Source organism: Colossoma macropomum, unplaced genomic scaffold (assembly GCF_904425465.1).
Source record: "Colossoma macropomum unplaced genomic scaffold, Colossoma_macropomum, whole genome shotgun sequence".
Lineage (NCBI taxonomy): Eukaryota > Metazoa > Chordata > Actinopteri > Characiformes > Serrasalmidae > Colossoma > Colossoma macropomum.
In genome coordinates this window covers 16,295,837-16,312,224 of record NW_023494810.1, presented here as the reverse complement: position 1 = coordinate 16,312,224, position 16,388 = coordinate 16,295,837, and the positions used below count along the sequence as shown (strand labels likewise).

Here is a 16,388-nt window from a genome sequence, read left to right as displayed (position 1 = left end):
ATCCTCTTTCAAATTCACCTATCAAGCATGTTTGCTACATGCCATGTGCTGATTTTAAAATAGCTAATAAACAAACATTGATAGTATTTATTTTGAAGATTATTTTTTTTTATTTAGTGAACCTTTAGAACCTTTTTTATTTTAGGTGAGTACTCTAAAAGTATTCGAAATACGCATTCCCATTACTTGTACCATTACATCCCAACCCTGAATGTGATACAGTGGTACTATACTAGGGTCTATGACTGTACTAATACTATGTAATGATATGTCTCCACAAATGAAGATCAGAGTTGTCCAAGCTTTTCTGTATGTACTGCAGTTCTTAATGGAAGTGAAAGCTGGATGATAAAAAAGCAGGTCAGGTACCTTGGACAGCAAAGATGACAAACAAATAGATTCTTGACCAAATCAAGCCTCATCTCTCACTCGAAGCCCAGATAACCAAACTGAGGCTCTCTTATTTTGGATGTATTATGAAAAGGACCAATTCATTGTAAAAGACAATTATGTTTGGAACAGTTGAAGGTAACGAAGAGCAATAAGATGGCTAGACACAATAGAGGTGTCATCAACAAGCCATTAAGAACGCTCTAAAGGCTCAAACAGAAGAGAAACATTATCCATATGGTTGCCGGGTAAATGAGTAACTAACTAAATAAAATACCATACAGTGGTACTATACTACAATATATAATTATACTAACTACACTGTACTGTACTATATTACTATAATAATAATACTTATACTACTACAAATAATAATAAAAAAAGTACAATGGTACTAACTATACAGTGGTACTGTACAATATAACTATACTAATACTATACAGTGGTACCATCTTATATTCTTATATTGTATATTCTGTATGACTACACTATACTGTACTATATCACCATATTAATACTGTACAGTTATACTGCACTATATCACAAGGCTGGTACTATACAGTGGTACTATACTATATAACTATACCAGTTGTATACAGTGGTACTATACTGTGTAACTATACTAGTACTATACAGTGGTACTATACTGTGTAACTATACTAGTACTATACAGTGGAACTGTACTAAATAACTATTCTAGTACTATACAGTGGTAGTATAATATACAACTACACTAATTCTATACAGTGGTACTATACTATATAACTGTACTTGTACTATACAATGGCACTATATTTATACTAGTACTATACAGTGGTGCTATACTATATGACTGTACTAATTGGGGTGCGGGAAAAAATCTATTCTTAGATGCATCGTGATGCGGACGTAAACGATTCTGAATCGATTCACAAATGTCAAAAATCAATTTTCTAAATATTTAATTTATAACGTAATGTTGATGGAACGCAAAAAGCGGAACTTGGAAGTGGGTTCGTGCAGCACCCGGACAGTCTGTGGCAGTACATAACACAAACACTACTGGATGAGTGAGAAATCCGACTGGCTCCCTCTGCATTAAAAGCCAGGTTAGGTCAGGAGTCACAACACAAATGATAAGAAAAGCCGTTTTGTCCTTTCAACAAAAATCAAACCAGCTTGGGAGCCGCAACATTTAATATCCAGTGTGTCTCAGTATGTGCTGATGTCCTAGTATAGACTAAACAATGTAAACGAAAACGCAGATTTACTTCGCTCTGTTTTAAGCTTTAGCTCAGCTATAGCCGCTTTCCTCCCATCTCCGCCAGAAAACTTTTCCTCAGAAGTAGATCAGTTAAATGTCTCTCAACCTTCGGCTGTTTTACGAGGCTGAAGTCGCTTCTTATTCTCCAGCTTCTTGTTCGAATTTACCCGTTCCACCTTAAATTCTAACTGAGGCGCTGAATATAAATGCGGCACCATTTAAGGTGGAACGGGAGAATGACTTAAGCTTCACAACTTTTTAGTGTGTGACAGTCTCTCGTTGCAGATTTAATGTCCCAGGAAACCAACTGCGCTGCTTATAAATGCGAATAACGCATCGTTGCTAGGTGACCTGCAGTCTGCACGCTGGTTTTCAGTCGTTGCGAAACAGGGCTTTCACGCTATGTTGCACACGTCCCGTCTCAAAGATATTTTGCTGACACAGCGATCCCCCCCACCCCGTTCTCTACAACGAGACCAAAACCGAAGTTATAAAATCACTAAAGAAAACGGGTAGAATAGCTGTAACATGTGCTGCGTGGACATCCACTGGATCTTATTTCACCGTAACTGCGCATTTTATCACAGATGAGTAGCAGCAGCTTCTCGTGCTCCAAACAAGAGCACTGAATGAGAGCCTTCTAGTTCACTTGCCACATTACTTCCATTTGTTTTATTAAAGAAGATATTGGAAGTAAATTCATTATGGATCATTACAAATACTTTGCTTTAAAAGTACCAAGTCACTTTAAATAACAATAACACCGAGTCACTTAGTCACTTTAAAATGTATATTGTCTCTATATTCTGTGTATATTTTGTGTATATTTAATATATTTCAGTATTTTCTGCATTTTTATTTTTAAGCCATGTTTTACTTATTTACTTTCTGTGGAGTGATTACCTGTGCGTCACCACAAGCATTTCAATGCATAAATCTCCTGACATGTTGTGCAAGTGACAAATAAACTTGAAACTTGAACTCGAAACTTGAGCTCACACAGTGAGAAAATATAAATGCTATATAGAAAAAAAAGATGCATGATGATCGAGATGCATCGATAATCGTTTTATAATCGCATCGCAGCCCTCTGAATCGTAATCGAATCGTGAGGTGCCTAGAGATTCCCACCCCTAGTACTAATACTGTACAGTGGTAGTATACTATATAACTATACTTGTAATACACAGTGATGTTATACTATACAACTATAATAGTGCTATACAGTGGTACTATACTATGCAACTACACTAGTGCTATACAGTGGTACTATACTATATAACTATACTAGTAATATACAGTGGTGCTGTACTATATAACTATACTAGTACTATACACTCGCACCATACCATATAACTGTACTAATACTATATAGTGGTACTATACTATATCTATACTAAAAAGTTCTTAAGTAAAATAAAGACAATTAAAATGTCAAGATTCTGCACTATTCTAGGTCACATTCTAGGTCCAGTCTGTGACATTGATCATGTTAAGGCATTTGTATAAGGAGGGAGTATTATCCCTTTCATTGGAGCATGTGTTCAGGTGGATTTGATGTACTCACTAAAGGCTTTTACACAAACTTGTGGAGCTGCTTCTCACAAGTCCGAGTTGACTCTGTAAACCGTGGGGTCCAGATGCAGGTTCAAGTTGAGTCTCGGGTCTTTGGGATATGCATCTTTAGCAGAGCGTTTTAGTTCAGTTTCTTCACAAAAGTAAACCCCTAATAAAAACTGTTAGGTTGACATGGCTTCAAATAACAAGCCTTTCATTAAACAACTGAAGAGCTACGCACAGTGAAATGTGTTGTAAAAAGGAAAGAGAAAAAACAACTGAAAACACTTTGCTTAATCTGTATTACATATAGCAGTTCTGCATACTAGCTAGTGCAAGTGCTAACCCATCTGAAGGTTTGGGAAGTTTTAATATAAAGTTTCAATCTACATGCTAGACAACCGTTTCAGTTTTGTTTGTGTTTTTTTCTCAGGCTAGTTTTGTGAGTCTTTGGTCTGAAGTCTGAGTGGATTTGTGAGTCAGTTAAGGGCGAGTCAGAGTCGAGTCATGATTCAGTCAACAAAGTTATAGGACTTAATAATATATGGAGTTATGGAATGAGTTGCCCTCACATTCTCCTCAAGCACTCTCTGGTATGAAAGAGAATTCATAGTCAATTCTATGATTGCAAGTTTCCCAGGCCCTGAGGCAGCAAAGCAGACCCAAACCATAACATTTTCACCATCAAGCTTTATAGTTGGCAGGAGGTTCTTGTCAAACATGGCTTGTGGTACTGTGACCAGTCGACTCTATCTTTGACTCACTTGTCCATAGCACATTGTTTCGGAAGTCTTGATCCTTGCCTACATATTGATTAGCAAACTAGTCTTGCCCTTATGTTGTTTTTAGACAACAAATGACCTCCTTTGTAGGTCAAAGTGCAGTCTCATTCTAATGGTAGATGTGTGCAGTTTAACATTAGCAATGGCATGAGCTACCTGCAGATGACATTTTGGGGTTCTTAGAGACATCTTATAGTTTGCTCTTGGGTTAAATTTGCTGGGGGCGGCCTGACCTGGACACATTTGCAATGCTTTTAAATCTTCTCTACTTGTAGATGATCTTCCAGACAGTAGAAGGATTGATTTCTAATATTTTAGAAACACTTCTCAAACCCTTTCCTAGACTCATAGGCATCTACAACCTTCTTTCTGAAGGCTTCAGAGAGCTCTTTTGTCCTGACCAGATATAAGAGGTTTAAATAAGGCAGGTTCCTCTGAGATATTCTCCAGTGGTGATCTAATCATTAGCACCTGATCGGGGGCGCCTGATTTCAGTTTCACACATTTGAAGAAGTAATATATTGGGATGTACATACTTTTTCCACATTAGGAATTGCATTTCTGTTTATTTCAATTAAATAAAGGATGACAAAAATGTTAATTTTAGGTATCACTTTTATCTATCAACACTGTTTAAATGAAGACCGGATATCTGTATGCCCAAATACGCTGATACACTGTTCAAGGGGTGCACTTACTTATTCACATGACTGTATGTATATATATATATATATATATATATATATATATATATATGTATATATATATGTGTGTGTGTGTAAATCAGATTTTACAGCGTGCGATCGGGCAACTGGTTAAAGTTATCATGACTCAGACCACTTTGTTGGGGTGTTGATTGTTTATGGAGCATTTATATGCAGTTTATTGCAGAACATGGCAATCAGCAATTATACATAATCTCTTTAATGGAGGAGTAAATTGCTATGCAGGCGTAATCTAAATACTTGTGATAATAGCATGCTAATGGTAAAGGGCTGTAATGTGTAATTACTCGCTAGAATAATATTTTATAAGAGCCTGAAGGGAAAATGACTTACTCAAAGCAAGTCATTTCTAGATTGACTTGTTTTGAGTAAATATGAACCACAGAGTGGATTTTTTTCTTAATCACTGCTAAGCAGCCTGTTGGAATCTGACTTATTTCATTGTTTGGCCACTGTAATGAGCCACATCCTGCTCTAATGAATCTGGCCAATTAATTGAGTCTAGTGCAGACTGTGGGCAGAGTGTGCCGCAGTTTTGGCTTCTGCCCACTGAAGTGCCATGAGCAGTTCGAGTCATAGCTTGATTATAATTACCGTCTTTTGCTTATCGACAAAGTCAGTAGAGGGATCAGATCAATGCAGAAGCGGAGTGAATAATTCATGAGTGGCTGTGCGGAGAGTAGGAATCAAATCTGCATGAAGGCCCATAAACAGGCCTGAAAGCGCTGTCTCAGCTCTGGAGTAAAGGCTGGAGAAAATACAGGGAGGCACAAAGCCGGAGTTAAAACCCTAATTAAACACCCTGAATTATGACATGTCATAGCAGCCAGTGCTCTCTGGTGGCAAAGTTCCTCTGCATATATGAATTCATAAGTACTAATGAGCTGCGTTATTTGCACGATGAGACAACAAATTGCTTGTGATGAATAGAACGAATAAGTGCATTATAAGGGATCTCTGGTTGGCAAAATGGCGCTGTGTTTCAGAACAGCATTCAGGGCTAGGGATGGCACACTTACTGGTTCTAATGATTTTAAAGCTGTGACGATAATGCGATTAAATCCAATTATTCGGTTAAAATAGTCATTGATTAAAACCTCCTCTATGAATGCAGCGATCATTTGGCAGAATAATGAAGCACATTTTAATTTCTTTTGCCTCTTTCTCTTACAGTAAAAACATTTTTACTTTTCCAGGAAAGTATTTTAGAGTCTTTTAAAAAGCTGTGGTCTGGTTCAGTTAAAAGTGATACTTTTTTGTCTAAATTTTTGCATAACTGAATCATTAATTTCTAAATAAAGTCATCCCGAGTGGTGTGATGTGAAATGTTTCATTGAAGAGTAACTTACCAAATCATATTTTTTTACAAAGAAATGGTGATACGAACCAGGGGTCGCGAATATAACCATTTTATCTACTTTCCAAAATGGCCAGTAGACGTTAATGTGAATGGTAAAATAGCTGTTTTGCCTTACAACATCCTTCATGTACCTTTTCACCATGAAAGCATTTAAGATAATATGTTTTAAGCCAAATGTCTCCAAACTGTCATAACACAATGTCACAGACATCACGCATCATGTTTATAACCATTTTAGGTAATAGTTTTCTGTGATGTAGCTTTTAGATGAGTTAAGCTTCAGATGCATCATTTCTATCACCACAACTGTGAATTGTGACGCATGTTTGTCTAGAATTGAACATTTCACATCAAACCACTCTGAATGACTTTGTTTACATGCTTACAAATGATTATATTATGTGGAAGGTTTGAAAAAAAAGGTGGAAGTCTGCTTTTATTGTTTGGCCTTAATTATCAAAGTAACCATTAGATAGATTTGAAAAAATAGCCCTAAAATGATATACTATGCTATAAAACCCAGTGATAATCTTATATATAGTCTTCCTGCAAAGCACACACCAGGACAATTCAGGTGCAGCGTGTGTTTGGTAACATGCTAGTTTGTGAAAACCATGGCAGAACATCCATACCAACATAAATAAAAATGTATCATTTATGTAGCATACATAAACATACATATGTGCTTTCAGACATAAATAAGTGGCTCAAAGTACTAATATATGTAAATAAATCATTAAAAGAATGTACAAACATAAGTGAATACCAAACAATAGCATAAAATTAAAGGATGCATCTGTTTACTAAAATAATAATAATAATACATAGTATTAGTGTTATTAGTATTAATGTTTTTAGTATTATAGTACTAATAACACTTAAAAAAATACAAAAGGGAAAACCTACACAGGAACTAATAAAACACTAAGCTAAATAAAAATGTTTGTAGCTGCTTTAGTACTAGTAACAGTAGGTGTCTGACAATCTTTACTCCCATCTTTACTCTGTAATACTGCGACAGGAAATCACAGTGAGCCACTAGATCGAGTCACATTTAACACTGAATTGAATCTTCTGCATGGCTTCCCTTAGTTTCCAGGAAACGGATCTTTAAAGATGTGATATATCAGTCCTGTGATGGAGAGATTTAGCTTGTGGGGCATAATGGTGCAATCCATAATCATTATCCACACCAGTCACATGTTTAAATCCATGAAAAACCCATAAAAACGATGATTAGTTTGAAGGCCAGACTTCTGGACTGTTTAGGATTTTCAGCCATTAATTTAGTCCAGTGCTGGACTCAATATGTGCCTGCTAAACTGACCTAGAAAGGTCTATTGGATAAAGGGATCAATCTCGAAGTGACTGAAGGAGCCTCATATATAATATGAGAAGCAGTGACTGGGATGCTGTAAAATGGTGACAGTATTTCAAAAGGCGTTATATTAATGTCCTTTGTCATCCGGAGAGGAAGCAGTGGTTTAAAGCATAATACCTTTGTGTTTCAGTAGCTCTCTGGTCTCTTTACAGCAGAAGCTTTAGAGTTGTTTTGGCAGCTTGTGCCATCACACTCCCATCGTACAGCTCCCCTGATGGCTGCTGCTTAGCCTGGAGGGAAATTGGGGACAATGAAAAGTGGCCAGGAAGAGTAAGAAGAAAAAAAAACAACACAGGTCCATCTGACAGTTTGATCATGTCCTGTAAATAGTGCCAGTGTTTGGTTCATAACGTCCGTGGAGTTACACTGTCCGTCAGTGTGAGGACACCTAGCTTTTCAGAACAAATGAGTTTTTCATACAAATGAGCATATTTTCTTTTAGCAATAACATATTAAAGGCAGAGCAGGTTTATTTTAGGATACATTCACTCCATTTTCTGCTTTCAGTGAGAAATTCATATACTGCAAGGATGGGAATGGGAGGGATGGGATGTTCGCTTATTGCAGATAATTGAGCTGCAGATGTGACCTTTTATTCCCACTGCTGCTCCCACACAATTATAGGTGAAATGTTATGGACAGAGAGCACTGTCTAGTGGTGCAGAGGTGATGCTGTGCCTTCTTTTGACATTTGAAAGTTCTCACTGTTACTTTTAATTTAAGTAAGATAAAATACCTGAAAAGCTTTTGTTGACATAAAACAGCTATTTAGAAGCCTCCCTGAAGAGCCAAGTGAATCCCACTGGCACATCATTCTAGAAAAAATAATGTCCTATATATACACTGTGTGTCCAAATGTTTGTATACATCTGCTCATCCAATGTTCCTACTGAAATCAAAGGTATTAATTGGAGTTTGTTTGCTTTTTGCTGCAGTAACAGCCTCTACTCCTCTGGGAAGGCTTTACACTAGATGTTGGAACATTGCAGTGAGGATTTCAGTAAAGAGCATTAGTCAGGTACTGATGTTGGATGATAGTTCTGGATCACTCCAACTCATTCCAAAGGTATTATATGGAGCTCCATCACTCCAGAGAATGCAGTTTCACTGCTCCACGGCCCAAGGCCAGGGGCTTCTCACCCCTATAGCTGATACTAGGCTTTGGGTATGGTAGCTGAATTTACTAAATAGTGTGCGCATACTTCTGGACATATAGTGCATAATAACGTTGTCATTAGGGCTGCACAATAAATCTCACACCTAGTATTGTGTTACAAGTGCACATGGCAGTAATAGTTACTGTCACAACAAATGTATTTAATAACTAAATAAATAAACAAACAAACCAAAATATTCATTTATTCCCCTGTGTGCCTATATAAGAAATATATATTTATTTGTCTTTGTATCCACAGAAAAAACGACTCAAACTGGCAGTGGTCAAGGGTCTGCTTGCACGGCAAAGTGTTTCTGAAGCTGTTGCAGTCGGCAGTACTTTACCACCTGGTTTTAGTGTCTAAGCACAGTGTGACACAAGTTAGCAGAGCTGCTAGAGACAGATGAGGAGCTAGGATCAAAACTGTGAAATGTACTTTACTTACAGCTGTACAGAAGTGATTTTCTGATGTGGAACAAAAGTCACTGCAATGCTACTTGATCCAAGGCAATTAATGTAGCATAACTAGCTAATGCACTTCATTTAAAATCAGCTATATTTTAACAGTTTAGCTGTTAAGGTTTATTGCATTGTCATTTACACTTAATTCAAAGCAGGTTACACATTATGGTATCGGTATCGGCAAGTAACAAATGATGGTGTTGAATTAAAATGAATTGATGAACCAGTGTACATATGGCTGTTCATTCAAGGTACAGCAGTTTAGCTGCGCCCGTTCACATTGTAACGCAGAGTGTTGTTACTGCAGACAGGCTGTAGCAGACAGGGGGACTTAAGTGGACGATGTGCAGGAAAATGAATAAACATGCTGTTGCAGACTAATGGAAAGCAAAGGGATCAGTCAGAACAGAGGTCATTTACATATTCCACACACTTAAAAAAAGATGGTTCTTCAAGGGTTCTTTAGTAAACAAAATGGTAATATATTTAGAACCACGACACTCAAAGAACTGATTGCATGATTAAAGGGTTCTTTACATCATGACGGGCTTCTTCAGAGTGATGGAGAATGTGCTGTAGATGGTTTTATATAGAACCGTTTTGTAAAGGGTTCTATATAGCGTCAAAAAGGGTTCTTCTAGCATGACAAGCTTGACATCGTAACAATAACAGATATAGAACCCTTTTCAAAATGGCTTTATATAGAACTATCTACAGCACATTCTCCACCAATCTGAGGAACCATTTTGTGTTGCCAGGAACCCTTTTAATCATGCAAAGGGTTCTTTGATGGATCATGGTTCTATATAGAACCTTTATCTTGACTAAAGGTTGGAAGATGGTCATGTAAAAATAAATGATGACAGTCGTGGCCATTGCTTAGCAAATTTTGGGGGTGCTTTAGCTCCCCCAACTGTTATTCAGCCCCGCTCCCCTTCTCAAATAAGTGTACATTACTAGTTCAAATTATCTGTACTTTATTCTCATGCATTCTTCTTTAATCAACTGTGCCATCGCATCTCCAAATTTACAGTATACTGTCATAGTAGGGTGTGACCTGGGGGAGGCGCTGCTCCTGCTCAGTTGCATTCCCTCTGCTGTGCTACCAGAGATTTACTAACATAATGTGAAAAGTAGTACACCCAGCTTGGCCAATCATTTTAGACCTCTTAAGTTTTAAGCCAAATTACGTCAGACCTCGTAAGTTGCAAGCCAGTCATTTCAGACCTGTGGGAGGATTTTTGGTTTTACTCACTCTGCAAAGTAATGTGAGCTGGCAACCACTGACGCTGAAGACAGGAAAATAAACAATAAACCTTATTCAGAATCTATAATATAAAGAATGAAACAGTAAGCAGTGAAGATACCTACCTAGAATATGGAACTGTGGCAGATTATAGTCAGTTTAGCTGGCTGTTGGGTTTTTACTTGGTTGCTAACTAACTTAGGGTTCATAAGAGGCACAGAAAAGCGGTTAGCCTAACATTAACATTAGCTGGGTAGCTGAAAAGCCAACTAGTTTAAGAATTTGCAGAAACTTAACAGTGTGAGAGTGTGAACAAGCAACAGAGATAGAAATAATGCTGCTGAAAGCTCTTTATATTCTTTGTTATATTCTTTATATATATGTTTTTATACTTTCTTCAGTATTTGGAACCATGACACCAGTATTTGCCACATTTTTGTTTGTTTACAGTAACTTAATGTCAGTGAAAAAGTTATATTGTGTTGATCATAACACAATGTGAATTAAGAGAAATTAAGAGGCGGCAGCTGTCGAAGGCCAGTCAGAACATTTTTCTGATCTCTCATTATGTCCTTGAGTTCTTGTAAATCTGAGTTTAATAAAATAATGAGTTATTAAACATGGGAAAAGAGAGCGAGAAAGAAGCTAAAGGAGACTGACAGGGTGAAGGAGCCAATCTGATGGAGGTTAGCGATCAAGGAGAAAGCGAGGGAGAGTTGTTTAAGCTTTCGATTAAAATGAACACTGTATTTAATAGAACTTAATTGAGAAAATATTTGTCACTATGACCATGAAATTCTGTCACCTAGCTTTTTGAACATGCCTACAGAGCAAAATCACACTGATTGCACCAACTGATTCTGATTCACCAACTGATTGCAGACTCAACTGATCTATAATCTGTGTATTTGATTAATATATTTAGGACCTTGCAGTTTATCTAAGAGAGAGGAGATAGCATTGCTTATATATAGTGTTTAAGTCATATTAGCTCTGTGCTTAATACAAACTACAAAGAGACAGCTCTACTATGTGCCAATCTGACCAAACATCCATTTTTGATCATTTTTCTGGCTGTTGCTGCTTTAAAAGTCATAATGAAAAAAAAAAAATCTCCTGGGGGACCATACTCCAGACCCCATGGTACAGGCTTAGCCCCCATCCATAATCCTCTAGTGATGCCTCTGATGGTTGTTTTGGAAGACAACCTCAGGGAGAAGCAAAAACTCTAGTAAAAGGTAGAACATAAGGCCTTAAGGCTAGAAATGGAGCTGGATTGAGAGCAGCAGCAGTGCATTAGAGGTATGAATCTTGCTGCTGATGGAAAGGTGACAGTGTCCAGATGCTACAGAGCAAGCGAGGATAATGAAGAATGATGGAGGTTTGGGGGACTTTGGCACACGGACTACGCCACTTAACGTCCGTAAACGGACAGCAAACGCTCATCTTTCATCTCGCTTTGTCACTCATACTTTATATCAAAAACAAACCACTGCTTTTTTTCTATCCGTCATGCCTAGGGAGCTAGACAACAGAGACTGTTCCTGCTATCAGTACAGTGAAAAAAACAGTGCTTTGAGTAGTGCTTTTTGACATATTATAACAGAAAAACATATATTGTGACACTTCATGATATTCAGTGGAAAGCAAAGTGAAATGTAATATGGATCTTTTATGTACAGTGCCCTTCACAAATATTGCCACCACTGGTAAACATGTGGAAGATGTGCTATAAAAAAAAACTATCAGTCAAAATATTAACAAAAATCTAACCTTTGTTTGGAGTGCAATAATTGAAAAAAAACTTACCTTGAAATCAATATTTTTCATTTCATTTGTAGTAGAGATGTGCTGGTTGATTGTATATAAGTATAAATATATGATATATGTATAAAAAATGTAATATAATTGTACTCAAATATGTTTAAAAATATTTAGAAAGAAAACACAAAGTGTCATAGAGTATAATGTAATTTACACACAGTGTGAAAGTCAATAATAATTTAAATGATCAGATTTTATTTATGTTGAACGGATGTACACATTGCAGTCACATAAATTCAAAGCATTGTCTTTTGAGAATTCGACAAGAAGAGGCGTTTTAGCTTATGATCAGTGTAGTAATAACAGATGTATTTCAGGCAGAAAACTGATCCTCGACTATGCACATATTAAGTGCTTCACATTTACCCGTACATGATGTTTGTTATCTGCAGATCTGTATTGTGTAAGACCTTATACGTATTGGCAGATTAAAAGATTCTGATTCTTCTGGGTTTGAATGGTGCAATACTGAAGGCCAAACTAAAACCATGGCCAGCCGTTCTGTTATAATGAATGTGCTTTTTCTCTGCTAGTGGCAGAGTTCATACAGTAACACCAAAGTAATTAAAATCTGTCTGAGCTGTACAAAGCTGCCGCAACGAAGTGGCCGTATGGCCACTACTGCCGCACATATAGTCATTTATCATAGCTCCAGATTATACAGGCTTAGTTAGGCCAAGGTTCAAGGTTTTCAGTCACATCGAGGTTTTATAATAAGTAAGGATAAATTGCTATGAGGTTTATAGCTACAGCTTAGGAGAGTCTTCACTGTATGGCTGCATACACAATTTTGTGTCCTTCAAAAACACTCTTGCTGTTGACTTTGGTGAGAACAATGCGTTGATGGACAGCAGACAACATTACATGGCAGTACATGAAATAAAAATGCTTCATTGTCATTTTAAAAAGTTCACTTTTTGATGTTTTTTTGATGAGACATAACCAGGGTTCAGCCAATAGGAGGTGGTCTTAGAGGGGTGGGGGGACTTGAGTAGGTCGCGTCAACGATTAGCAAGAGAGAAAACAAACTAATCACTGATGTCAGCTCTCATCTGTAACTCTAGAAATCTATAACGCCTCATATTCAAAGCTGTACAATCCAACTGTGAAAATATATACAGATCCCTTCCAGAGCTGTACAGTCCAGCTGTAAAGATGTATCTGGGGCATGACCAATATGTACATTTTGTAGCTTGTATAAATTTTAAGGGGTTAAAAATTCTGACTTTAGATATTAAATTTCATAATCTAATAGTTTTAGTGTGCTATTGTCTGTCACATTTCTTAAACTCAAGTAAACAGCAGAAACCCATATATAATGTAAATTAAATTATATAAATATTGTAGCCCTTGGGAGGAAGCTACCCAGAAGTCATTAAAAAATTGGTATTTGTGTACCTTTTCATAACCTAATGTTTTAAAACAGAACAGGAATATAAAAAGCTGGAGACAAAATGGGGTATGTGTGGAGTGAATACACCTTAGAAATATACCATTTCAACAGATTATAGTACAATTATGTTCCCTATCTAAAGGTACTGCATATGGACCCTTGAGGGTGCCACCCCGGTGACAAGAGGTGACAGTTTAGTACCTTTTTTCTGAGAGTGTGTAAGCACTGCTCACATTCAGAGCTGTACAATCCAGCGCTAAAGATCTATAAGAATAGATCACATCCAGAGCACAACAATCCAGCACTAAAGATCTGTAAAAACAGATCACATCCAGAGCTGAACAATCCAGCTCTAAAGATCTGAAAAACAGATCACATCCAGAGCTGAACAATCCAGCTCTAAAGATCTATAGGAACAGATCACACCCAGAGCTGAACAATCCAGATCTATAAGAACAGATCACATCCAGGGCTGAACAGTCCAGCTCTAAGGATCTATAAGAACAGATCACATCCAGAGCTGAACAGTCCAGCTCTGAAGATCTATAAGAACAGATCACATCTTCGCTGCTGAAACATATCTGAATAAACGAATTCATTAATTGACAGGTTCAGCAGGTGTATTAGAGCAGGGAAATGACCAAACTGCTGGACCTCAGCTTTTAGTTCCCAACCTCTGCCTCACAGGTTCAGAATTAAATTAGATGCTGGTATTCCTCAACTTATTTTATTCTGTCTGCTCTCTCCTGTTGTTTTCCCAGGGAAATGGGCATGAAAGGGATTTCTTGGATGACAGACGGGTGTACATAATGGACGTCTATAATCGTTACATCTATCCAGGGGATGGATTTGCTAAGAGTAAGTCGAGGAGCATTCAAAGCATCATTCTCCAATCACATTACACAAAGCTATTATGTGAAGATGGCTGTACTGCTATGATATGAAAAAAAAAACGTAAAGCTGATTATTAAGGCTTTTAAAGCAATTTCACATGGCTGTAATCTGTATTTGCATACAATTGAGAGAGAGAGAGAGAGAGAGAGAGAGAGAGAGAGAGAGAAAAAACAAAACCTTTTGTAGAATTACGAGGCAAAACATTTACTCTCCTATAGGGGGCAGCCTCAGCATACCCTCGTACTGCTGTTCATTGCCTTCCAAACTGCTAGTTTCCTTCTCTTTATACCAAGCTTAGGGACTTTTCACAGTGTAAAAAGCCACAGTAAGGATAGAACTATCTTTATCCTGCTGCATCTGACTGTCTGGTTTGTCAGTTATAACTCCATTACTACCCAAAGACAGTACATACAGTAACAGGCAAAAGTTTGGACACCCATGTATGTTTTTCTGATTCTCAGAGATCTAATCTAAAGCTGTATGCTTCAATTCTTGAAATGGGTTTCTAAGACATATGGATGAATACAGGTCATTCTCAGCAGCTTTCGTGGTGTGAGCATATACTATATGTCTAAAAGTATCTAGACACATCTTCTAATTAGTGAATTCTGCTGAGCACAGCTTGTGTAATCTACATAGAAAAGTATTGCCAATAGAATGGAGCAGACACACATGAGCCTGAGGTCACCATACCCAGTGCCAAGCTTTGGCTAGAGGGGTATAAAGTTCTCCTGCATTGGGGTGTGGAGCAGTAGAACTGCATTCTCTGGCGTGATGGAGCCCCATCAAATACCTTTGGGATGAGGTGGAGTGGTGTTTGTGATCCAGAACTAATCTTGCAACATCAGTAGCGGACCCCACTGATGCACAGCAATGTTCCAACTTCTAGTGCAAAACCATCCCAGAAGAGTAGAGGCTGTTACTGCAGCAAAAGAAGACAAACACCCTATTAATACCCTCGATTTCAGAATTTCTAGTGTAGTGTATGTGGAAGTACTTCAAGTTAACTTAAAAAGCATTCCAGGTGGCTCCTGATGCAGCCGTTTGAGAGAATGGCAAGATTGTGCGAAGCTGAATCGAGGCAAAGGGGGTCAGCTTTGACGAAACTAAAATAAAAGATTGAATTTGAACATGTCTGTCGTACGAAAAGCTTGCATCTCTGAAATGATAACTTTATATGAAGGCAAAACCATTCTTTACGTTAACGTGCATCAGTGTAACGACGCAATTTTGGATTATGTCCATATCTGATGCATTGTTAAGCCTTACCAATCCAGTAGCTGTTAACTGATGGCTGTTCATCTCTACTTTTATTAAGCAACAACACAGATGAATTAAGCATTTTCATGTTTATTTGTATATTATATGTCATGATTTGTGCACATCCTTACCTAAGCATCGGGTCCATAATGCGCTTTTTTATTCATCTAAATCCCAATAATAACTGTCAACTGTGAATAAAGCCACATTAAACTTTGCTTTAAAATAATTTCTAGTTAACAATTACTGAGAATGTGATAAAGCAGAATTCCACTGATTTTCAAAATTTCTCTGTAGTCAAATGGATAAGATTTAAACAAATTCATTCAGATTGGTTTGATGTGAAATGCTCTGTTCTAGAGAAACTTCCCGAGTCAGAATGTTCACAATAGTGGTAATAGGAACCAGACATCTGAAGAGTTTAGTGCCTCTAGAACCTTTGATTAAAAGCATTGATTTAAATTAGTTCTGATGTAAGAATTTTGAAATTGGTGGAATTTCATCATGACCTTATTTGTATTTGTATAACCCTTGTTAGAACATGGCTGCATAAAATGTGCATATTAATTAATTAGCAAAATCTTACGATATAATTAAGAAGTAAAAGTCAAAGAGGAATTCAATTGTCGAGATGCAAACAAAGTCATTCAGAGTGGTTTACTGAAAGATGGTGCATTGTAGAGAAGCTTACTGACTTAAATTTCCTTACAGTGGT

General features: G+C 37.3%; 1 protein-coding gene across 1 annotated transcript in view; it reads left to right on the top strand.

The window, feature by feature from the left end:
• Window positions 1–16,388, top strand: part of hdac11 (histone deacetylase 11) — a 69,436-nt gene that overhangs the window by 35,023 nt on the left and 18,025 nt on the right. Inside the window, exon 9 of the mRNA XM_036559045.1 lies at window positions 14,281–14,377. Coding sequence (XP_036414938.1) covers window positions 14,281–14,377 — 97 coding nt within the window. The remainder of the gene's footprint in view (window positions 1–14,280; window positions 14,378–16,388) is intronic.